Raw genomic sequence first — 23,857 nt, forward strand, 5'->3', positions numbered from 1 at the left:
GGGAAAAAAAGGCATCCTGCAAAGTTGTTTGCAGGATGCGTTTTTGCCCCATAGATTAACATTAGCGACACATTGCCACACGTCGCAATCGTCGTGCGACGGTTGCGCCGGACCGTCGGGAGCAAAAAACGCTACATGTAACGTTTTTTGCTGCCGACGGACCGCTTTTTCCGACCGCGCATGCGCGGCCGGAACTCCTCCCCCACCTCACAATGGGGCAGCGGATGCGATGAAAATCTGCATCCGCTGCACGGCGCAAACAACGCTAGAGTCGGTAACCTCAGCCCGACGCACTGCGACGGGCCGAGCCCGACGCTAGTGTGAACATAGCCTTAGAGATGCAAGAGCCATTGTGACAGGGTATCGGCATCTAATACACATTTATAGTATATAGTCTGCATACGCCATAAACGCAGGATAAGAATCCCACTAGGACTCGCTCATACATGCAACTGCATCTCAGCTACATCCCAAATGATGACATTTTGGCGGAATATTTGATGCCGTTTTGCCCGGCTCATTTCTACTAAGCAGTAAGACCATCCACCATAGTGCGCTCTGCAGCTGAACCTCTCGTCTTACTTGTCTTCCATAATACGGCTCATGGTATATATAGCGCTGTGGCCGAGATGTGTCCCCAGGAGGTTTCTCATCAGCTGCGGAGACAAAAATAAAATTCTCATTCTCAGAAACACAAGGTTAGAAAGACAATTCTGAATAGTAGAAGATAAAAAAAAAAAAAAAAAAGGGGCGGGGGATTAGAAAAATAAAGGACAGAACACAGACCAAAGACTGTTCCTTAGAGGAGGAATCAGTCACTGGGTGCAGGTCTGTCGCTCGTGTGCACAAGTGGAAGGTATCGTGCACCTCTATCATTGGGATATGTCCAATAGTCGCCCCTTTACGCCACTGATGTTCTGAATTCTACTGACTCCCGGCCCAAGCAAATGAAAGCTAATGCAAAACTCCCTTGCCTCAATAGTGTCACCTGGTCAGGACGGTCTCATGTACGGGTCCTATTAACCAGAATAGGATGTGTGCACAATAACCCATCAAGTGGCCATTGACAATCCGCAGTGCTTCTCACCTTCAAACAACCCCATTAAGGTTGGACACCCACTTTAAGCACAGCATTACTGATAAAAGGATCTAACGATAAGTAGAACAGAAATAAGTCAGTGCCTAGAAGGGTTGCTGCGACTTGGAATTATTAGGTTTCCCTCTGGATGTGATGACTTTCCGCTCTGCCCTGAAAAGTTTCAGGATGGTCTCAGATTTTCAGCCCCGTAGACTAAATGGAGTGGAGGCAGTCTGGGTCACAGGAGTCGGCCCCCCGCCGGTCAGCAAATTAGTCAGCGCCCACCTTCCAGCACGTTTCACACAGCTCCTTGACGTTGATTGTCCGACACAATGTAATGACGAAGATGGGGATGCTCTCTGATGGAAGGCAGTTGTAGCAAACCACAGCGTCCAGGACCTTCAGCGAGACCTAGAAGGAGCACAAGTCCCAGCTTCAGCCTTACATACACAAGAAGCAGGGTGTTCTCCTGAATCCGGCAAAGTTTGTCTTTTGTTCCCGAGATGCGGCCTCTTCATCCTTGTATAAAAATCTAGTTGTTAGCCAAGTGGGTGTGGTTCTCAATTCTTCGGGGGGGGGGGGGGGGGGAGTGAGTCATCTTGAGGATCATGCCCAGTTGTAAAAAAAAAAAAAAAAAAAACACTAGGGAAGAGGCCATATCTCAGGAACATAAAAAAATATATATTGTTAGATTGAGAAGAACAGCAGCACATACACTGGATAAAAAAAAAAAAAAAATGTTATTTATGGCAAGTGCCAGGTCTCCTTTAACATGCCCAATGAATGAAACACAACTGACCTCAATGTCATAGGAAGAAGTAGTCCGGTTACAGAGCAGACAAATCATTCTGCAAGAGATAAAAAGGGTTTTGACCGATAACATGCTTGCTGACTGTTTCCCTGCGGTCACTCAGGATCAGCGCAAGACTGGTATATAAGAATACAGCATGAGACCATAGGAATACTCACTGCACCATAGGAGCAATATAACTTTCCAGATAACAGCTGTGAAACTTCACCAGATTCACCAACACCAGCAGAAAGTCTGGAGACAGCCCGGAGTCCATCCACTTCAGGACAAAAGCAGCTACAAAAAAAAATAAAAAAATAATGAGACGCTCTTATTGGTTCCTTGTATTGTACTCCAGTCACATCCAGAGCTGCAGAGAATGGTCAGAATTTGGACAAGATCTAGATTGTGCTAAAAAAAAAAAAAAAAAAAAAACACACCAGAATTCAGATCTCAGCCCTGGTGTGATCCATGATTGCCATGGCCACTTTATGATTGTAGCTCCGGATGTCATTCGACAATATGTTTTTTGAATGGGTAAGAGTGAAAACTTAAAAATCTGCCCATTCTTTAAACATATCATTTACCGGCCACTGATGAGAAGTGGCCGGTCTCCTCCTGGGCATGGAGCGCAGCGTTCGCCAATTCTTGACTATATCCCAAGGGCACTGAGACCCCAATACCTACCCAGCTCCTCCTCGAGATAGGTGATGTCTCGGCCATTATCGGTCAGGGCTTTGAACACCTCCAGCCTCTCCACAAGGTCCTCCTTACTGGGGTAATCCTTTATGACGTGGAAGAAGTGAGCCCGGAGAAAGCCCAGCCGGTCCCCCTATGCATTGAAGAAAATAAGGTTATCTGACATTTTTGCAGAAATATCCTAAAATTATGTTACCCCAGTGTTGTGAAACTACAACTACCAGCATGTCCCGATAGCTGCATGCTGAGAGTTGCAGTCTGCACCCCCCATACAGTATATCACCCCGCGCCACGGGGGCCGTACCTGTCCTATAATCAGATTTTTCAGCAGGTTGAGGACGTTGTGTCTGCCCTCTGCTGGCTGATCGGCTTCCAGAAGATCCGAGACAGACGTCCAGATCGCTTCTACTGCGTGCTGAAATACAGAAAAGATGGCGGAAAAATCAGATTATATAATATAAAGTTTAATAATCAACCACTTCGTGATACCATTCCCCCCCCTCCTTGTTTTTGCAGCACCCATTTTTAATTTTTCCAGCAACATGGATATATGAGAGTTTGGTTAATTCTGTCATGTGGACAACAAATATGGTGAAGGTTTTTTGTATGAGATTTTTTTTTTCCTATAGTCTAATCGCAAGAGTTCATAAGAGATTTCCAGGAACAATTAGTTATTATTGATCATTATTTTTCTCCATTGTTTGCAACAGTGGTAACCGAATGGGGAGAATAAAACTAAGCAACAGCACGTGTGAAGAAGACTTGGGTATAGTAATGGATCACAGACTGCACATGAGTCAACCGTGTGACGCAGCAGCAAAAAAGGCAAACACTGTTATAGGGTGTATTAAGAGAAGCACAGACTCTAGGTCAGGTGAAGTAATTATTCCCCTCTACTCCTCCTTGGTCAGGCCTCATCTAGAATACTTTGTCCAGTTCTGGGCACATTAAAAAAAAAAAAAAACCTGAAAATCTGGAGCAAGTTTGGAGAAGAGCTACCAGGATGGTGAGCGGACTGCGAAGTATGTCCTACAAGGAGCAATTAAAGGACCTGGGAATGTTTAGCTTGCAAAAAATAAATAATCACCAGCAGAGACCCAGTGATTATGTGACCCCAGGGAAGAGACTCCAGCTTACCTAACATGTTTGAGTCTCAGGTAGTCTAAAACCTATCAAAGAAGAGTTAATTACTGCTGTTCGGCTCATTCCCCATGCTTTACCCTGCAGCTCTGCTTGTTCAAACCGCAAACACAAACCAACCCTCAAGATTCCCATTAGGCCGATGTACCGTCATCGTCCACAGGAACCCTCCCGGTGTTCAGGCTGCCGCACCGTCCCACCTGCATGCTTTACACTTCAGCATTGCTCTGGGAGGCGTTACTCACATCCTCAAATTTCTTGGTTTTCGCCAACTCGCAGATTTGATTCATGGCTCGGACGCGGATGCTCAGCGCACTCTCTGGGCTCAGATCCTGGTGGGAGGGAGAAAGCAATGACTGAGGATGCAGCAGCAGGGGGAGACGTGTCATCAGGACCTCGGTGGTGCAGCCTCATGTCATCAGGGCCTCGGTGGTGCAGCCTCACGTCATGTCAGGCCCTCACCTTCAGCAGCTCGGCCGTGATCACATACTCCGGCTGGCGACTCTCCAGATGTTTGGGCTTCCCACGCGACGGTCCCAGACCCAGGAACATTTTCACCTTCTCCTTCAGGCCGGCATCCCGGCCCATCGGTCGTGCCATGACTGCAGAGAATGGGAAGCCCTGTGGCAACAAATCACCGTCAGGACAAAGCAAAATGCAGGCAGGGGAACTACAAGTCCAAGCAGGCACTGTTAGCCTGTGACCGTCAGGTCATGTGGACGGTTGTAAAAACCCAACATAAATCAAAGACCAGGACCTAAGTGATGGCATTTTGTCAATCCAAATACTCCAGCTGCTGCAGAGCCTCTTTTCGAGCACCAAGGGAGAGAGGAGAGCTGAAGCTCTCCCTTTTTTAGAGAGGTTCTGCAGCAGCTGGAGTGTGTAGCGTAGGGCCAAGGCAATCCACAACAGCAGGGAAGCATGCACAGAGCTGTAGAGGACAAGAAGTTCTGCAGCAGCTGAGTGGAGCAGAAACATTGTTTTGCATGTAAACAAGGCATTTCCACTCACTGACAGCAAGCACAGCGCACACGTCATGCACACCAGCCACTACAACTCTCAGCATTCCCCATCACACGCTGGGAGTCGGAGTTTTGCTGGGTGACGTTAATCGCAGACTGTTAGCGCCGTATGACGTGCGCAGCGCTCACTCCCTACAGGCACAGTGTGAACGCGGAGCAAGACAAGCGCAGAACAGCAGCCCGACCCCGGGAGCCACCTCCCCGCCCCGGCCGCTCCAGCAGGAGCCACCAACCCGCCCCGGCCGCTCCAGCAGGAGTCGCCGCCTCCCCGCCCCGGCCGCACTGACGGACCTGCCGCTCCGCCGCTCTCCCGTCTCCCGGACGGCCCCTGCGCTCTATACAGCAGCTCTGGGCTTCAGGGCCTGGAAGCTCCACCCACCTGGATGGTCACGTGCTGCATCCTGGAAGAGCAGGGGCTGACGGGACATGTAGTTCCCGGAGTGAATAGTGCTGCAGAGAGCGATGAGCGCCGGGAGAAGAGTGACGAGAAGCGGGAGGAAGATCCTGGGACAGACCGGGAAGCCGCCCGAGACCACGGAGCCGGCTGCAGGTAAGAGTACAGCCAGGGGCTGCTGCTGGGGACGGGCAGGGGATATATATATAATGCACGGAAGGATTAGCCACGCCCCTCTGAGCCAATCACTTTCCTGCATGTCGTGAAGCAAGATTTCCAGCTGAGTGATGTTCTATTTTATGTGCCTGAAGTGTAAAGCTATGTTCACACTTTGCGGATTCCACTGCGGATTTTTCCGCAGCAGAATTCCAAAATCCGCAGTGAAAACCCGTCGCGGTTTTTACTGCGGTTTCTTCTGCGGATTTTCATCTGCAGTTTCCTATTGGAGCAGGTGAAAATCCGCAGAAAAGAAGTGACATGCTGCGGAATGTAATCCGCTGCGTTTCCGCGCGTTTTTTTCCGCAGCATGTGCACAGCGTTTTTTGTTTCCCATAGGTTTACATTGTACTGTAAACTCATGGGAAACTGCTGCGGATCCGCAACGGTCAAATCCGCTGCGGATCCGCAGCAAAATCCACAAAGTGTGAACATAGCCTTAGGGAGATGTGCAGGATGGGGCCACAGTGGTGGGGGCCCTGGCTACTTTCATACTAGCGTCGTACGACGTGCGTCGTTTTGCAGAAAAACCGCATCCTGCAAAGTTGTCTGCAGGATGCGTTTTTTCTCCATAGGCTTGTATTAGCGACGCTATGGCGGCTGGGTCCCTGTAGAGTGGGGGAGTAGGGGCCACAGCAGTCGGGTACCAGTAGCGGGGAGTAGGGGCCACGGTGGCCTGGTCCCTGAGGTGTAGGGGCTATGGCGGCTGGGTCCCTGTAGAGTGGGGGAGTAGGGGATATGGCGGCCTGGTCCCTGTAGAGTGGGGGAGTAGGGGCTATGGCGGCCTGGTCCCTGTAGAGTAGGGGCTATGGCGGCTGGGTCCCTGTAGAGTGGGGGAGTAGGGGCTATGGCGGCTGGGTCCCTGTAGAGTGGGGGAGTAGGGGCTATGGCGGCTGGGTCCCTGTAGAGTGGGGGAGTAGGTGCTATGGCGGCCTGGTCCCTGTAGAGTGGGGGAGTAGGGGCTATGGCGGCTGGGTCCCTGTAGAGTGGGGGAGTAGGGGCTATGGCGGCTGGGTCCCTGTAGAGTGGGGGAGTAGGGGATATGGCGGCCTGGTCCCTGTAGAGTGAGGGAGTAGGGGCTATGGCGGCTGGGTCCCTGTAGAGTGGGGGAGTAGGGGATATGGCGGCCTGGTCCCTGTAGAGTGAGGGAGTAGGGGCTATGGCGGCTGGGTCCCTGTAGAGTGGGGGAGTAGGGGATATGGCGGCCTGGTCCCTGTAGAGTGAGGGAGTAGGGGCTATGGCGGCTGGGTCTCTGTAGAGTGGGGGAGAAGGGGCCAGGGTGGCCTGGTCCCTGAGGTGTAGGGGCTATGGCGGCTGGGTCCCTGTAGAGTGGGGGAGTAGGGGCTATGGGGGCCTGGTCCCTGTAGATTGGAGGAGTATGGGCCATGGTGATCGGGTCCCTGTAGAGTGGGGGAGTAGGGGCTATGGGGGCCTGGTCCCTGTAGAGTGGAGGAGTATGGGCCATGGTGATCGGGTCCCTGTAGATTGGGGGAGTAGGGGCCTCGGCAGTCGGGTACCAGTAGGGGCCACGGTGGCCTGGTCCCTGAGGAGTAGGGGCTATGGCGGCCTGGTCCCTGTAGAGTGAGGGAGTAGGGGCTATGGCGGCTGGGTCCCTGTAGAGTGGGGGAGAAGGGGCCAGGGTGGCCTGGTCCCTGAGGTGTAGGGGCTATGGCGGCTGGGTCCCTGTAGAGTGGGGGAGCAGGGGCTATGGGGGCCTGGTCTCTGTAGATTGGAGGAGTATGGGCCATGGTGATCGGGTCCCTGTAGAGTGGGGGAGTAGGGGCTATGGGGGCCTGGTCCCTGTAGAGTGGAGGAGTATGGGCCATGGTGATCGGGTCCCTGTAGAGTGGGGGAGTAGGGGCTATGGGGGCCTGGTCCCTGTAGAGTGGAGGAGTATGGGCCATGGTGATCGGGTCCCTGTAGATTGGGGGATTAGGGGCCTCGGCAGTCGGGTACCAGTAGGGGCCACGGTGGCCTGGTCCCTGAGGAGTAGGGGCTATGGCGGCAGGGTCCCTGTAGAGTGGGGGAGTAGGGGCTATGGGGGCCGGGTCCCTGTAGAGTGGGGGAGTAGGGGCTATGGGGGCCTGGTCCCTATAGATTGGGGGGAGTAGGGGCCACGGTGGCCTGGTCCCTGAGGAGCAGGGGCCATGGCGGTCGGGTCCCTGTAGAGTGGGGGAGTAGGGGCTATGGCGGCCTGGTCCCTGTAGAGTGGGGGAGAAGGGGCCACGGTGGCCTGGTCCCTGAGGTGTAGGGGCTATGGCGGCTGGGTCCCTGTAGAGTGGGGGAGTAGGGGATATGGCGGCCTGGTCCCTGTAGAGTGGGGGAGTAGGGGCTATGGCGGCCTGGTCCCTGTAGAGTAGGGGCTATGGCGGCTGGGTCCCTGTAGAGTGGGGGAGTAGGGGCTATGGCGGCTGGGTCCCTGTAGAGTGGGGGAGTAGGGGCTATGGCGGCTGGGTCCCTGTAGAGTGGGGGAGTAGGTGCTATGGCGGCCTGGTCCCTGTAGAGTGGGGGAGTAGGGGCTATGGCGGCTGGGTCCCTGTAGAGTGGGGGAGTAGGGGCTATGGCGGCTGGGTCCCTGTAGAGTGGGGGAGTAGGGGATATGGCGGCCTGGTCCCTGTAGAGTGAGGGAGTAGGGGCTATGGCGGCTGGGTCCCTGTAGAGTGGGGGAGTAGGGGATATGGCGGCCTGGTCCCTGTAGAGTGAGGGAGTAGGGGCTATGGCGGCTGGGTCCCTGTAGAGTGGGGGAGTAGGGGATATGGCGGCCTGGTCCCTGTAGAGTGAGGGAGTAGGGGCTATGGCGGCTGGGTCTCTGTAGAGTGGGGGAGAAGGGGCCAGGGTGGCCTGGTCCCTGAGGTGTAGGGGCTATGGCGGCTGGGTCCCTGTAGAGTGGGGGAGTAGGGGCTATGGGGGCCTGGTCCCTGTAGATTGGAGGAGTATGGGCCATGGTGATCGGGTCCCTGTAGAGTGGGGGAGTAGGGGCTATGGGGGCCTGGTCCCTGTAGAGTGGAGGAGTATGGGCCATGGTGATCGGGTCCCTGTAGATTGGGGGAGTAGGGGCCTCGGCAGTCGGGTACCAGTAGGGGCCACGGTGGCCTGGTCCCTGAGGAGTAGGGGCTATGGCGGCCTGGTCCCTGTAGAGTGAGGGAGTAGGGGCTATGGCGGCTGGGTCCCTGTAGAGTGGGGGAGAAGGGGCCAGGGTGGCCTGGTCCCTGAGGTGTAGGGGCTATGGCGGCTGGGTCCCTGTAGAGTGGGGGAGCAGGGGCTATGGGGGCCTGGTCTCTGTAGATTGGAGGAGTATGGGCCATGGTGATCGGGTCCCTGTAGAGTGGGGGAGTAGGGGCTATGGGGGCCTGGTCCCTGTAGAGTGGAGGAGTATGGGCCATGGTGATCGGGTCCCTGTAGAGTGGGGGAGTAGGGGCTATGGGGGCCTGGTCCCTGTAGAGTGGAGGAGTATGGGCCATGGTGATCGGGTCCCTGTAGATTGGGGGATTAGGGGCCTCGGCAGTCGGGTACCAGTAGGGGCCACGGTGGCCTGGTCCCTGAGGAGTAGGGGCTATGGCGGCAGGGTCCCTGTAGAGTGGGGGAGTAGGGGCTATGGGGGCCGGGTCCCTGTAGAGTGGGGGAGTAGGGGCTATGGGGGCCTGGTCCCTATAGATTGGGGGGAGTAGGGGCCACGGTGGCCTGGTCCCTGAGGAGCAGGGGCCATGGCGGTCGGGTCCCTGTAGAGTGGGGGAGTAGGGGCTATGGCGGCCTGGTCCCTGTAGATTGGGGGAGTAGGGGCCATGGTGGTCGGGTCCCTGAAGATTGGGGGAGTAGGGGCCACAGCAGTCGGGTCCCTGTAGGGGGATGGGGCCATATGCAGCCTTTGTACCGGTCTACACTCTTGTCCCTTTCTCATATCCGTTCTGACTTTTCTCCAGGTCGCGTCTTGTCTTCTGGAGGTAAGAGGAGGATTGCAGTGAAATATGAGGCCGAGGACACGGATAAGAAGCTCAGGTGGGAGCCAAAGAGCTGGAGGGAAGAACTGGAGAACATCCGGCTGATGAGGAGCGCTCGGGACGCCCCCGTGGATCAGATGGGGGCAGAGAAGTGCTTTGATCAGAACGCGGAGCCGCAGGTATCACCTGATGGGCAGCAGCGGTGGAGCCGTGCACACGGTGGAGCGTTACATCCATATACGTGACACCTCCGCACAGAGCGACGTCCCTGACAGGGTCCTGAGTGGGAGCATATGTGACGGCCACTGTGGAGCTGCACTATGGTCATGTAATGTACTGAAAAACGGGGGAGAAAGTGAGGTGAAATGGTGAAAAAATGCAATTCTGCCATGGTTTTTTATTTTTTTATGGCGTTTTGCGATCAGAGTAACTTGATGGGACGAGTCATCGGGTCAGTATGAAAACGGCGCTGCCAAACTCAACGGTTTTCTTGTATTTTATGGGTTAAAAAAATTCTGAACCTTTTGTAAAAAAAAAAGTCTGTGTTGCTTTTTTCAGTAACTTATTTTCTTTTTCCTTGGATGGAGCTATGTGGGGGCTTGATTTTTGCGTAGCGACCTGTAGTTATATTGATGCCATTTTGGGGTACATACAATGTTTTGATCACTTTTTGCTGTATTTTCTATTTTGAAAGTGTCATAATGAAAAATGTCAATTCTTTTACGGTTTCATTTTTTTCCCCTAAGTCATGTGGTTTAATTCATTGGATATTTTGACAGACGTGGACTTCCACTGACGCGGCGATAACAAACATCGTTATGTTTGTAATGTGGAAAAGGGGGTGATTTAAGCTTTTCTGTATTTTTCTTAGTCACATATTAAACAGTACTAAAAAATAAAAAATAGATATATACTGAGGCACAGACTTCCTGGAGAACTTCCTGATGGAATCCAGACCTTTTACCTGTGTAATTAACGACGGTAAAGCCCATGCTGCCCGTTACAGAGCTTTTGAGATAATTGTCCAATTACTTTTGGTCCCTAGAAAAAGAGACAGCTCCATATTAAAGAGCAAAAACCATACTCCAATTAGGATGGGAATACCCGCAAATTAAAGCTGCTTGATGTGTATGTGTGCATATATGTGTGTATATATATATCGTATTTTGGCGTTTATAAGACGCAGCGGGGTAGCATCTGCAGGCGAGCGGGCTGGAAGGAAGGAGTGTTCTGAGGAGCAACGCTTGGGGTGTTCGGTGGACTCCGGCAAAATGGACGGCGCATGCGCAGATGAAGATCTCAGGAGACGAAATCTTAGCACCTAGATCTCCGTCTGCACATGCTCCGCCCCTGGCAGCCATTTTCCCGGAGGCCTCCATAATGTAAACCATTGAAGTGGGGGGCTCCGGGCTTTCACAAAATGTCGGCAGAGCCCCTGCACCACCGAACACCCGCAGCATCGTACCTTCAACCACCCCCTCCTACGAGCCTGAAACTCGCAGCATCGCCCCACTCTTGCCTCCGCCGGCAGTGACCCTGGGACACAACGCTCCACCGCAGCCGGTAAGGTATATTCAAATTTTAAGATTTCCCCCCTAAATTTTGAGGGAAAAAAGTGCATCTTATAATCTGAAAAATACAGTGAGTGTGTGTGTGTGTATATATCTATCTACTAGATAATTGTCTAAGGGTCACTTCCATCTTTCTGTCTGTCCTTCTGTCTGTCACGGATATTCTTTGGCGTCCTCTGTCTGTCATGGAAATCAAAGTCACTGATTGGTCGCGGCAAAACAGCCACGACCAATCAGTGACGGGCACAGTCAAGTCAGTCAGTGTCCGGCGCCCGCATACTCCCCTCCAGTCAGCGCTCACACAGGGTTAATGGCAGCGTTGACCGCGGTGTAACACACTCCATTAACGCCGCTATTAACCCTGTGTGACCAACTTTTTACTATTCATGCGGCCTATGCAGCATGAATAGTAAAAATATCTAATGTTAAAAATAATAAAAAATAGTTACATACTCGCCCCCGGATCGAAGCGACCGGTTACCGATGCTCCTCGCGACACCCCGGTGACCGCTCCATTCATTGCGGTCTCACGAGACCGCTACGTCATCATCTCGCGAGACCGCAATGCACTCTTCAGACCAGAGCACGCGAGGAGCATCGGTAACCGGCCGCTTCAATCCGGAAGGTGAGTATGTAACTATTTTTTATTTTAATTCTTTTTTTTTTAACAGGGATATGGTGCATACTACGTGGCTGGGCAATATACTACGTGGCTGGGCAATACTATGTGGCTGGGCAATATACTACGTGGCTGGGCAATATACTATGTAACTGGGCAATATACTACGTGGCTGGGCAATATACTACGTAACTGGGCAATATACTACGTGGCTGGGCAATATACTACGTAACTGGGCAATATACTACGTGGCTGGGCAATATACTACATGACTGGGCAATATACTACGTGACTGGGCAATATACTACGTGGCTGGGCAATATACTACGTGGCTGGGCAATATACTACGTCACTGGGCAATATACTATGTCGCTGGGCAATATACTATGTGGCTGGGCAATATACTACATCACTGGGCAATATACTACGTGGCTGGGCAATATACTACGTGGCTGGGCAATATACTATGTGGCTGGGCAATATACTATGTGGCTGGGCAATATACTACGTGGCTGGGCAATATACTACGTGGCTGGCAATATACTACGTGACTGGGCAATATACTACGTGGCTGGGCAATATACTATGTGGCTGGGCAATATACTATGTGGCTGGGCAATATACTATGTGGCTGGGTAATATACTATGTGGCTGGGTAATATACTATGTGGCTGGGTAATATACTATGTGGCTGGGTAATATACTATGTGGCTGGGTAATATACTATGTGGCTGGGTAATATACTACGTGGCTGGGCAATATACTACGTGGCTGGGCAATATACTACGTGGCTGGGCAATATACTACGTGGCTGGGCAATATACTATGTGGCTGGGCAATATACTATGTGGCTGGGCAATATACTATGTGGCTGGGCAATATACTATGTGGCTGGGCAATATACTATGTGGCTGGGCAATATACTATGTGGCTGGGCAATATACTACGTGGCTGGGCAATATACTACGTGGCTGGGTAATATACTACGTGGCTGGGTAATATACTACGTGGCTGGGTAATATACTACGTGGCTGGGTAATATACTACGTGGCTGGGTAATATACTACGTGGCTGGGTAATATACTATGTGGCTGGGTAATATACTATGTGGCTGGGTAATATACTATGTGGCTGGGTAATATACTACGTGGCTGGGCAATATACTACGTGGCTGGGCAATATACTACGTGGCTGGGCAATATACTACGTGGCTGGGCAATATACTACGTGGCTGGGCAATATACTACGTGGCTGGGCAATATACTACGTGGCTGGGCAATATACTACGTGGCTGGGCAATATACTACGTGGCTGGGTAATATACTATGTGGCTGGGTAATATACTATGTGGCTGGGCAATATACTACGTGGCTGGGCAAACAGGTGACGGACCCCCACAGTACATAATTTTGCATAAGATTATAACAAAAAAGTATATACATAAAATATATATAAAGTTTTTTGTTATAATCTTATGCAGAATTATGTACTGTGGGGGTCCGTCACCTGTTTGGGCGAAGGTTCCCTTAACTAACATGGCGCGGCGATCTCCAAAATGACTGCGCAACTGCGGCTCTAAGCATTGTGGGTCTTTGACTTAGATGTCACTGACATGCGCAGTTGACGCATGAGGACGCCGGAGATCGCGGCGTGCAAGATAAAAACTTATGAGTAAGTGTTTTTTAATCATGATTTATGGGACAGGGACACCTGATTTTCTTTTATTGTTGAGTACTTAGTCATTTTTTAATCACAATCACGCAACACTTAATGTACTATATTGTTTAATATTGAATCTTAATAGTTAGTTCAATTTGCACAGATGCACATTTGTATTGATTGCTAATTTATGTATTTTATAATTTTTTTTATAATATTGCACATGAGTTCTTTTAATGAGATGTATATGTGTTTTTTATAAAAGGCTGCTTCACTTAAGTATTCGCTGCTTGAAAAAGGATATTACATCCGAAACGTTGCCACACCATTCAGGAATTAAAGTCCACCTATTTTCTTTTTTTTGTGCTGCTTTCCTTTTTTTGATTCTATCATTGGAGACCATTAGATTGCTGGTTGGGAGAGCTTTGCATAATCTGTAAGGTAACACTTGATGCTGTTCCAATTTTTTTTCCTATAAATTATATATATACACTAGCTATTGAACCCTTTCTACGCCCGGGTGGTGAGCATCTATATTGGTATATGGTCTCCATCCTGCTATGTGCTGCTCCATCCTGCGTCCCCATCCTGTCAGGTGCTGCACCCATCCTGCACCCCCATTCTGACATGTGCTGATCCAGTCCTGCACCCCCATTCTGACATGTGCTGCTCCATCCTGCGTCCCCATCCTGTCATGTGCTGCATCCATCGTGCCCCCCCATCCTGTCATGTGTTGCACCCATCCTGCGCCCCCATTCTGTCTTGTGTTGCACCCATCCTGCGCCCCCATTCTGTCATGTGCTGCTCCCATCCTGCGCCCCCATTCTGTCATGTGCTGCTCCCATCCTGCGCCCCCATTGTGACATGTGCTGCCCCCATCCTGCGCCTCCATCCTGTCATTTGCTGCTCCCATCCTGCGCCCCCGTTCTGTCATGTGCTGCTCCCATCCTGTGCCCCTGTTCTGTCATGTGCTGCTCCCATCCTGTGCCCCCGTTCTGTCATGTGCTGCTCCCATCCTGTGCCCCTGTTCTGTCATGTGCTGCTCCCATCCTGCGCCCGTTCTGTCATGTGCTGCTTCCATCCTGCACCCCCGTTCTGTCATATGCTGCCCTATTCTGTCATGTGCTGCTCCCATCCTGCGCCCCCGTTCTGTCATGTGCAGCTCCCATCCTGCGCCACCATTCTTTAATTTGCTTCTCCCATCCATATGCCCCATAAGCTGCTCCATTATGGTTGATGGCCCCCATAAGATGCTCCATAGTATATGCCCTGTACACTGCTCCATAAAGGTTTATGGCCCCCATAAGACGCTCCAGTGTGTATGCCCCCCGTACACTGCTCCATAAAGGTTTATGGCCCCCATAAGATGCTCCAGTGTGTATGCCCCCCGTGCACTACTCCATAAAGGTTTATGGCCCCCATAAGATGCTCCATAATATATGCCCCCGTACACTGCTCCATTATGGTTGATGGCCCCATAAGATGCTCCATTGTATTATATGCCCCCCATAAGATGCTCCATTGTATTATATGCCCCCCATAAGATGCTCCATTGTATTATATGCCCCCCATAAGATGCTCCATTGTATTATATTTCCCCCATAAGATGCTCCATTGTATTATATGCCCCCCATAAGATGCTCCATTGTATATGCCCCGTATGCTGCTGCCATATATATAAAAAAAAAAAATACCATACTCACCTATGGTCGCTGGGCGCGCTGTGGGGGTCAGGTGCCGGAGTCACCGCTAGCTCAGGCCCCCAGCACTTGCTATACTCACCTGTCTGTCCCGTTCCACTGCGGCGCGCATTAAGCGGGTCATCGCGCCCTCTGAACTGTGAACGTCACAGCAGAGGACCCGGGAGACGGAGCCGCACGCAGCGCTGGAACGGGGGACAGGTGAATATACTTACCCTTTTGGCGGTCCCTGACTCTCCGGTGGAGATCGCGGTGTGCGTTCAGTGCTTACGCATACCGCGATCTCCTGGGAGCGTCACTCTGTGGGGGCCAGACTGCGCCGGCGCTTGCGCAGTCTATAAAGGCTTCGGACAGAGTGACGCTCCCAGCGTTATATTATAGATATATATATTACCGTATATACTTGAGTAATATATTACCGTATAAGCCGAGATTTTCAGCCCAGTTTTTTGGGCTGAAAGTCCCCCTCTCGGCTTATACCCAGGGGTCGGCAGGGAAGGGGGAGCGGGGACTGTCTAATTATACTTACCTGCTCCTGATGCAGTCCCTGCTTCCCCCGTGCTGCAGCTTCCTCCTGTACTAAGCAGTCACATCGTACCGCTCATTACAGTAATGAATATGTGGCTCCACCTCCCATAGAGGTGGAGCTGCATATGAGCGGTAACGGTGACCGCTCACTACAGGAAGAAGCTGCAGCGTCGGGGAAGCAGGGACTGTGCAGCGCTGCGCGATAGTCACCTGCTCCTCGTTCCGGCGCCACTGTCTTCAGCAGTGACGCTCAGGTCAGAGGGCGCGGTGACGTAGTTAGTGCGCGCCCTCAGCCTGAACGCCAGTGCTGAAGATGGAGCGGCGCCGGAATGAGGAGCAGGTGACTATTGAAAGTGCCGGGGGCATGAGTGACGGAGAGGTGAGTATGTGATTTTTTTTTTTTTATCACAGCAAATGGGGCAAGTGTTTGTATGGAGCATCTATGGGGCCATATCGTTTGTGCAGCACTATATAGGGCCATAACGTTTGTGCAGCACTATATGGGACCATAACGTTTGTGCAGCACTATATAGGGCCATAACGTTTGTGCAGCACTATATAGGGCCATAACGTTTGTGCAGCACTATATAGGGCCATAACGTTTGTGCAGCACTATATAGGGCCATAACGTTTGTGCAGCACTATATAGGGCCATAACGTTTGTGCAGCACTATATAGGGCCATAACGTTTGTGCAGCACTATATAGGGCCATAACGTTTGTGCAGCACTATATAGGGCCATAACGTTTGTGCAGCACTATATAGGGCCATAACGTTTGTGCAGCACTATATAGGGCCATAACGTTTGTGCAGCACTATATAGGGCCATAACGTTTGTGCAGCACTATATGTGGCCATAACGTTTGTGCAGCACTATATAGGGCCATAACGTTTGTGCAGCACTATATGGGGCCATAACGTTTGTGCAGCACTATATGGGGCCATAACGTTTGTGCAGCACTATATAGGGCCATAACGTTTGTGCAGCATTATATGGGGCCATAATGTTTGTGCAGCACTATATGGGGCCATAACGTTTGTGCAGCACTATATAGGGCCATAACGTTTGTGCAGCACTGTATGGGGCCATAACGTTTGTGCAGCACTGTTTGGGGCCATAACGTTTGTGCAGCACTATATGGGGCCATAACGTTTGTGCAGCACTATATAGGGCCATAACGTTTGTGCAGCACTATATGGGACCATAACGTTTGTGCAGCACTATATAGGGCCATAACGTTTGTGCAGCACTATATAGGGCCATAACGTTTGTGCAGCACTATATAGGGCCATAACGTTTGTGCAGCACTATATAGGGCCATAACGTTTGTGCAGCACTATATAGGGCCATAACGTTTGTGCAGCACTATATAGGGCCATAACGTTTGTGCAGCACTATATAGGGCCATAACGTTTGTGCAGCACTATATGGGACCATAACGTTTGTGCAGCACTATATAGGGCCATAACGTTTGTGCAGCACTATATAGGGCCATAACGTTTGTGCAGCACTATATAGGGCCATAACGTTTGTGCAGCACTATATAGGGCCATAACGTTTGTGCAGCACTATATGGGACCATAACGTTTGTGCAGCACTATATAGGGCCATAACGTTTGTGCAGCACTATATAGGGCCATAACGTTTGTGCAGCACTATATAGGGCCATAACGTTTGTGCAGCACTATATAGGGCCATAACGTTTGTGCAGCACTATATAGGGCCATAACGTTTGTGCAGCACTATATGGGACCATAACGTTTGTGCAGCACTATATAGGGCCATAACGTTTGTGCAGCACTATATAGGGCCATAACGTTTGTGCAGCACTATATAGGGCCATAACGTTTGTGCAGCACTATATAGGGCCATAACGTTTGTGCAGCACTATATAGGGCCATAACGTTTGTGCAGCACTATATGTGGCCATAACGTTTGTGCAGCACTATATAGGGCCATAACGTTTGTGCAGCACTATATGGGGCCATAACGTTTGTGCAGCACTATATGGGGCCATAACGTTTGTGCAGCACTATATAGGGCCATAACGTTTGTGCAGCATTATATGGGGCCATAATGTTTGTGCAGCACTATATGGGGCCATAACGTTTGTGCAGCACTATATGGGGCCATAACGTTTGTGCAGCACTGTATGGGGCCATAATGTTTGTGCAGCACTATATAGGGCCATAACGTTTGTGCAGCACTATATGGGGCCATAACGTTTGTGCCGCACTATATAGGGCCATAACGTTTGTGCAGCACTATATGGGGCCATAACGTTTGTGCAGCATTATATGGGGCCATAATGTTTGTGCAGCACTGTATAGGGCCATAACGTTTGTGCAGCACTGTATGGGGCCATAACGTTTGTGCAGCACTATATGAGGCCATAACGTTTGTGCAGCACTGTATGGGGCCATAACGTTTGTGTAGCACTATATAGGGCCATAACGTTTGTGCAGCACTATATGGGGCCATAACGTTTTTGCAGCACTGTTTGGGGCCATAATGTTTGTGCAGCACTATATGGGGCAAATATCTTTATGGAGCATCTTATGGGGCCATAATCAGCATTTATGCAGCATTATATTGGACAAATGTGTCTATGGAGCATCTTATGGGGCCATTATTACCCTTTATGCAGGATTATATGGGGCATATTTTAATATGGAGCATCTTATGGGGCCCATCATAAACTTTATGAAGCATTATATGGGGCTCCTGATTCAATATGGATATTCAAAAACACTGAACCTACTGATGTCTCAATTAATTTTACTTTTATTGGTACCTATTTTTACTTTTGACATTCACCCGGTAGCTGCTGCATTTCCCACCCTAGGCTTATACTCGAGTCATTAAAGCGACTGTCACCCCCCCTCCAGCCGTTAGAAACTAAAAGAGCCACCTTGTGCAGCAGTAATGCTGCATTCTGACAAGGTGGCTCTTTTAGTTATTGGTGCAGATAAAGCCAAAATAAAGCGTTTTATAATTTCGCCAAAATACCTGTCTTTAGTCCTGGAGGCAGGTGTTAACCCCCCTGCTGCATAATGCATAACACACTGCGGGGCTGGGATTCATAAGCAGGGCGGCCGCACAGGCGCAGTCTGCGAGACTGCATGTGAGGTCAGACGGGCAGCGCTCACTGCGCCTGCCCCAGCCAGTACTAAACAGCGCAGGCGCCGGATTTGATTGGAAAACAGTGCGGAGGGGTTATGCGGCGCCCCTGAAGATTTGAGTGACTGAAGTGTGGCGTTTGCAGCAGGGGGGTTAACACCTGCCTCCAGGACTAAAGACAGGTATTTTGGTGAAATTATAAAACGCTTTATTTTGGCTTTAGCTGCACCAATAACTAAAAGAGCCACCTTGTCAGAATGCAGCATTACTGCTGCACAAGGTGGCTCTTTTAGTTTCTAACGGCTGGAGGGGGTGACAGTCGCTTTAAAGGGACTCTGTCACCTGAATTTGGAGGGAACAATCTTCAGCCATAGGGGCGGGGTTTTCGGGTGTTTGATTCACCCTTTCCTTACCCGCTGGCTGCAATATTGGATTGAAGTTCATTCTCTGTCCTCCGTAGTACATGCCTGCACAGTTTTTTTTGTACTGTTAGGGGACAGGAATCTGCGATCATTTCCATGGTTGTTCTACCTTCTTTTAACGTTGTAATGGAAAGTAGTATTTCCTTTAGGATCGAAAGAACGTCGCTGGCCCAGGAGGTAAGTATACCATATTTTTTTTAATTGTATGATGCACTGAAGAGCTAGTAATACGAGATTAAGAATTAGTGGAGAACCCCTCTAAATGATTTTGTGGATTTTAGGTCTCTGGTTTAAAATGTAATACCAGTAGTGACCACTCGATGCCAGCACATACCCACCACTGATGCACTCATGGGAAACTTAGCTTATACTTTTCATTCTATTTGCAAAAATGACATATCCTGTGTGTGTATATAGTACTGTGTAAACTAAAAGTGTGTATAGTTTATTTTCATCAACAAAATGCAATAACAAAAGAGAAATCTAAATTTCCCTCAATATTTGGTGTCATCGCCCTTTTGCCTTCATCAATTCTTCATGGTACTTAATAATAATAATCTTTATTTATATAGCGCCAACATATTCCGCAGCGCTTTACAGTTTAACAGTTTCAAACACACTTGCACAGAGTCCAGGATTTTATAGGATTATAGTTGGGTGTATGCGTAACCAATTCTACCGGCCAGGTGATAACGATCATCATTTTTATATGTAGAATGTAATACAGTCATTAGAAACTGGGTGAGGAAAAATACAAACACTGCTGTAAAGGTGAGATTGTGGAAGACCGTTTCACATCCTAGGTCATACACCATTGCAAGACACAAGGTAGTTATACTGCATCAGCAAGGAGTCTACCAGGCGAAGATTTCACAGCAGATTGGGGCTTCCAAATTTGCTGTTCAGGTTCTTACGAAGAAGCACCAAGGAATGGGCAACGATGGGGACTGTAAATGACACTTAGTGCAGCGGATGAAGGACACATCACGCTTCCTTTACCTTTGACATCAGAAAATGTCCAGCAGTGCCATCAGTCCAGAACTGGCAGCAACCAGTGGGATACACCTGCATGATCCTTTTTTTTTTTTACAGTAGGAAGCAGTTGTCAGCTTTATCCAGCAGGGGGCACAGCTGAGCAGGGACCCCCCCACCCCACCCCTTCAAAGTAAAATCCCATAGAACATGTAAACAGTAAGTGGCCTGTACAATCCCTTTCATCTTCCCGTGGGTTCTTGCTTTTGCCAGGGCAGCAAACATATTCCATGCAGATGGCGGGCACTGGCCCCAGAATATTATGGGCAGCAGCCGGATCCACAGTGCCCGATGCTGATGTGCGACCACGTCTGCAGTGAATTAGACCAGTGATGGCCTCCAGAAGGGGCCGTACCCTCCAAACACGTCGGAGTCAGGCGAGGACTGGGGGTAATTTTGTCTTGTGTTTGAAGATACCTTGCAGCAGATGTTTGCTTTATGGCCTCCTTCGCTGGAATGCCAGTAAAATTGGCAGAATTGCACTTTTTTTTTTCCCCATCATTTGGAATTTATTTTCCTGTTTTTTTGTTTTCAGTACATGATATCAAGGCATTCAAAACTACAACTTGTTCTGCAAAAATCAAGACCCCGAACGTCCATGTAGATGGAATAATAATAAAGTTCTGGCTCTTAGAGGAGCGGAGTAATAGGTTTATTGTGCTGCGTGAACCGAGATAAGCAGATTTCACCCTGATAATCGCCCAGGGGAGATTACACAGCAGAGCGGTATTATTATTATAGGATGGGTGCGGATGTCCGTCTCCATTGCTGCGGTTTACCCATGTAGGCTTTCCTTGCCCCAAGACTCCATCCTGGACCACACCCGGGTTAGGCGACACGCCTGACGTCATGGTTCCCAGTAGTAATGGTTCATCCCGTCTCGTTTTATAGGTCATGCGCTACCAGGTCTTGCTGTCCTTGATGCTGTCCAGCCAGACGAAGGACCAGGTGACCTCAGCGGCCATGAGCAGATTACGGGAACATGGTCTGACCGTGGGGAGGATACTGGAGACGGACGAGGAGACACTGGGGAAGCTTATCTATCCGGTGGGATTCTGGAAGGTGACTGGTATTATTTGAGGGTTAGTGGGGGAAAGTGGTGGTCCCACATCATCCCCCTTGATTGGCCACTGTAAAGAGGGTCTCCCGCTCTGGAGGACTCCTCGTGGTCAGGTATGGTTGGCCCTAGAATGAGCGCCACATTCTTTTGCAGCGGCGGAGCTATCCAAACTGGACATCCCCTTTAAATTTTCTTTTCCGTAGAACAAGGTTAAATACATCAAGATGACGACGGAGTTGCTTCAGGAGCAATATGGTGGGGACATTCCTGATAATGTAGCAGAGCTGGTGAAGCTTCCCGGGATCGGACCGAAAATGGCTCATCTGATTATGGATATCGCCTGGAACAAGGTGTCTGGGATCGGTAAGGACAATGGTGGATGTGTCAACATTGGAAAGTTCCTACTGACTGTTTCCTTCAACGGTGATTTTCGATACTCGCCATAATTAATTGTATTGTATTTTCGGCCTCCGTTCCATTATACACCAGTCCATTATCCCCTTCCGAACATCTGGTGCAGGTGTATGGGGCGGCTGTGTCATACAGCAGGGAGCGGTGCAAGCTCTGATTGCTGCTGTGTAATAATCTAGATGCCGCTGTCAATCGCTGACCGGCATTTATATGGCCTGGTGTGTACAGCGGCTCCCATCATCACACCCATCTGGAGCCTAGTGAAAGCCCCCGTTGCTGCCAGTTTGGTCCTTTTGTAGCTGGACCTCATAGGAGAATGTCAATTTCACTATATACTGCAATATCTTTGTTAAAAAAAAAAGAACATATTCGTCATCGCCATGTCCTCAAAAGTCCGATCCAACAGAGACCATAAATGCTGTGGGGCAAAATAACACCAGAATTTACATTTTCCAGTCGCTGCGCTGCATTTCTACCCCCCGCCCCCTCCCAAAATGCAGTGAAAAGTGATCAAAACATCGTATGTACCCTAAGTGGCTTCAAGACCCTCTGGTAGTCATGGTAGATGGGAACATGCTTAAAGGTGCATTCCCATCTCCAACGCATGCACGGCCCCCTCTCCATTTTGGGCTTTGAGGTGGGGACCAGCCCTATAGGTGTGGGGATGTGCCAAATTTCTATGTATTGAATTTTATATTAAACTACAACCTCCCGTCTCCTCAGGTGTGGACACTCACGTACATCGTATATCCAACAGACTGAAGTGGGTAAAAAAAGAAACCAAGACCCCCGAAGACACTCGTGTGGCCCTAGAGGATTGGCTGCCAAGGTGAGGTGCTGAGCCGATCATATTGGGGGACGTACGTGTCTCACCTACCCATCTTGCTGGAGAGAACTTAATGCAGGGAAGGGTAAAGATAACATTGGGAAAGGCTTCTGCAGCACAGAGTATTTCAGGAGACTTACTGAAGCAAGTGACCTGTTGAGAAGGGGGAAATAGAGGGAGCACGATACCCCAATATCGCTAGTAATGGAGGAGACTTGTCACTATGAAATCTCATCCACGCTCAGAATTTTGACATATTGCGTCCATAGGGATCTCTGGAGCGAAATCAATTGGCTGTTGGTCGGCTTCGGGCAGCAAGTTTGCCTCCCCGTATCCCCCCGATGCTCCGACTGCCTGAACAGACACATCTGCCCTGGAGCCAACAAAAAGAAGTGATGGGGCCCAAACTATGGAAGAAGACTTGAAAGCTTACAAGTTAAAGAAAAAGGTTCCTGTTTCCTTTTATTTAGAGGGGTAGTCTGTGTAGTTAATAGGAGGGTCTCCAGTACTAGCAGAGATTCGCCACTCCCTGGAGGACCCAGCAGGTCACTGATTTCAATGAGAATTGTGTATTGCCTCTTCTTCCCTCTGGGGGCAGTGCAGGGATACTGGCAGCTGCCCCCCGACCATATCTGTATGTTGTACTTATCAATGATTTTTGTACATTTTTCTACTGTAAATAAAGTTATTTTTTTTACACATGGAGATTATATTTGCTTATGGTCATACAATGCTCTTACATAGATTATTAATGTAGTTATTTATCCCATGATTATTGTGGGCTCCACCATCACTTATTAGAACGAGGGGTCCCAAGCCTACAGTTCTTCCTCAGTACGGTCGGTATTAAATGGAGTCTATGGGTTTGAGTACAACACTTGGTTTCCTGTCAGTCCCATTGAAGTCAATGGAGTAGCAGGGAATTCGGGACCCCTGTTCTCGTGTCTGTGGGGCTCCCAGTGATCAGACATTTATCTCTGATGCTGAGAATAGATGATAAGTGACGGCCATTTCCTAAGACCCGTGACGGTAACATGGCAGAAGACTCAATCTGGGGGAAGGGTCCTGTTGCGGAGACCCCCACTGATCACTGAAAGAAGCACTGTTGCCCCTTTAGCTGTGAGGGGCTCTCCTCGGACAGGCAGGATTTAATCATATATACCCCCTTACTTAGCCCCTGTACTGTGTGTTTTGTCCCCCTCTGCCCGAGCATCGGAGCATATTCATAACATTTCTGCTTCCTTTTAAAGGGTTATTCTCATGTTCATAGATGAATATTTTTCGGGATAGTGCTGGTGAAAACAAGCACTTTTGCAATTTACTGCTTATTAAAATTTTCAGCCGTTCTTGAGATATTAACACTTTTCTTTTGTTTGCACTTCGATGCCTTGGAGACCGACCACCGCTGCTGTTTAGCTTGTAAGCGCCACGCTGAAGCTGGCCACATTTTGAAAGGAACAGCGTGAGCTCCAGCTTTAAAACAACACTTACAGAGAACAGCTTCTAAACACTGTGTGTTCTGCTGTCTAGCAGCGGTGGTCGGTCTCCTAGGCGATGAACTGTAAATAAAAGCGTTAATATCTCACAAAAAAACTGAACATTTTAACAAGCAGTAAATTGCAAAAATGTTT

At 49.8% G+C, this 23,857-nt stretch overlaps 2 protein-coding genes across 6 annotated transcripts in view; one reads left to right on the forward strand and one right to left on the reverse strand.

Annotated features, from left to right (window-relative positions):
• TSC2 (TSC complex subunit 2) overlaps positions 1 to 5,126 on the reverse strand; it is a 29,594-nt gene extending 24,468 nt beyond the window's left edge. For 4 of the 5 annotated variants that reach the window (XM_069734594.1, XM_069734593.1, XM_069734592.1 and 1 more), the window contains exons 1-9: positions 5,021 to 5,115; positions 4,170 to 4,328; positions 3,953 to 4,039; positions 2,872 to 2,982; positions 2,556 to 2,700; positions 2,048 to 2,165; positions 1,878 to 1,926; positions 1,364 to 1,489; positions 583 to 656 (exon numbers count right to left, since the gene is read on the reverse strand). In XM_069734594.1, the coding sequence (XP_069590695.1) occupies positions 583 to 656; positions 1,364 to 1,489; positions 1,878 to 1,926; positions 2,048 to 2,165; positions 2,556 to 2,700; positions 2,872 to 2,982; positions 3,953 to 4,039; positions 4,170 to 4,307 (848 nt within the window). In that variant the 5' untranslated portion in view covers positions 4,308 to 4,328; positions 5,021 to 5,115. Of the gene's footprint in view, positions 1 to 582; positions 657 to 1,363; positions 1,490 to 1,877; positions 1,927 to 2,047; positions 2,166 to 2,555; positions 2,701 to 2,871; positions 2,983 to 3,952; positions 4,040 to 4,169; positions 4,329 to 5,020 lie in introns of all 5 variants that reach the window. The other variant, XM_069734591.1, reaches the window with a different exon arrangement.
• NTHL1 (nth like DNA glycosylase 1) lies at positions 5,040 to 22,931 on the forward strand. The gene is made up of 6 exons (XM_069734595.1): positions 5,040 to 5,279; positions 9,260 to 9,456; positions 20,821 to 20,991; positions 21,193 to 21,352; positions 22,124 to 22,229; positions 22,496 to 22,931. Exons 1-6 carry the CDS (start codon positions 5,192 to 5,194, stop codon positions 22,620 to 22,622), a joined length of 849 nt encoding a protein of 282 aa, XP_069590696.1. The 5' UTR covers positions 5,040 to 5,191; the 3' UTR covers positions 22,623 to 22,931.
• Positions 22,932 to 23,857: the final 926 nt, after the last annotated feature.

The sequence above is a fragment of the Ranitomeya imitator genome, chromosome 7 (assembly GCF_032444005.1).
Source record: "Ranitomeya imitator isolate aRanImi1 chromosome 7, aRanImi1.pri, whole genome shotgun sequence".
Lineage (NCBI taxonomy): Eukaryota > Metazoa > Chordata > Amphibia > Anura > Dendrobatidae > Ranitomeya > Ranitomeya imitator.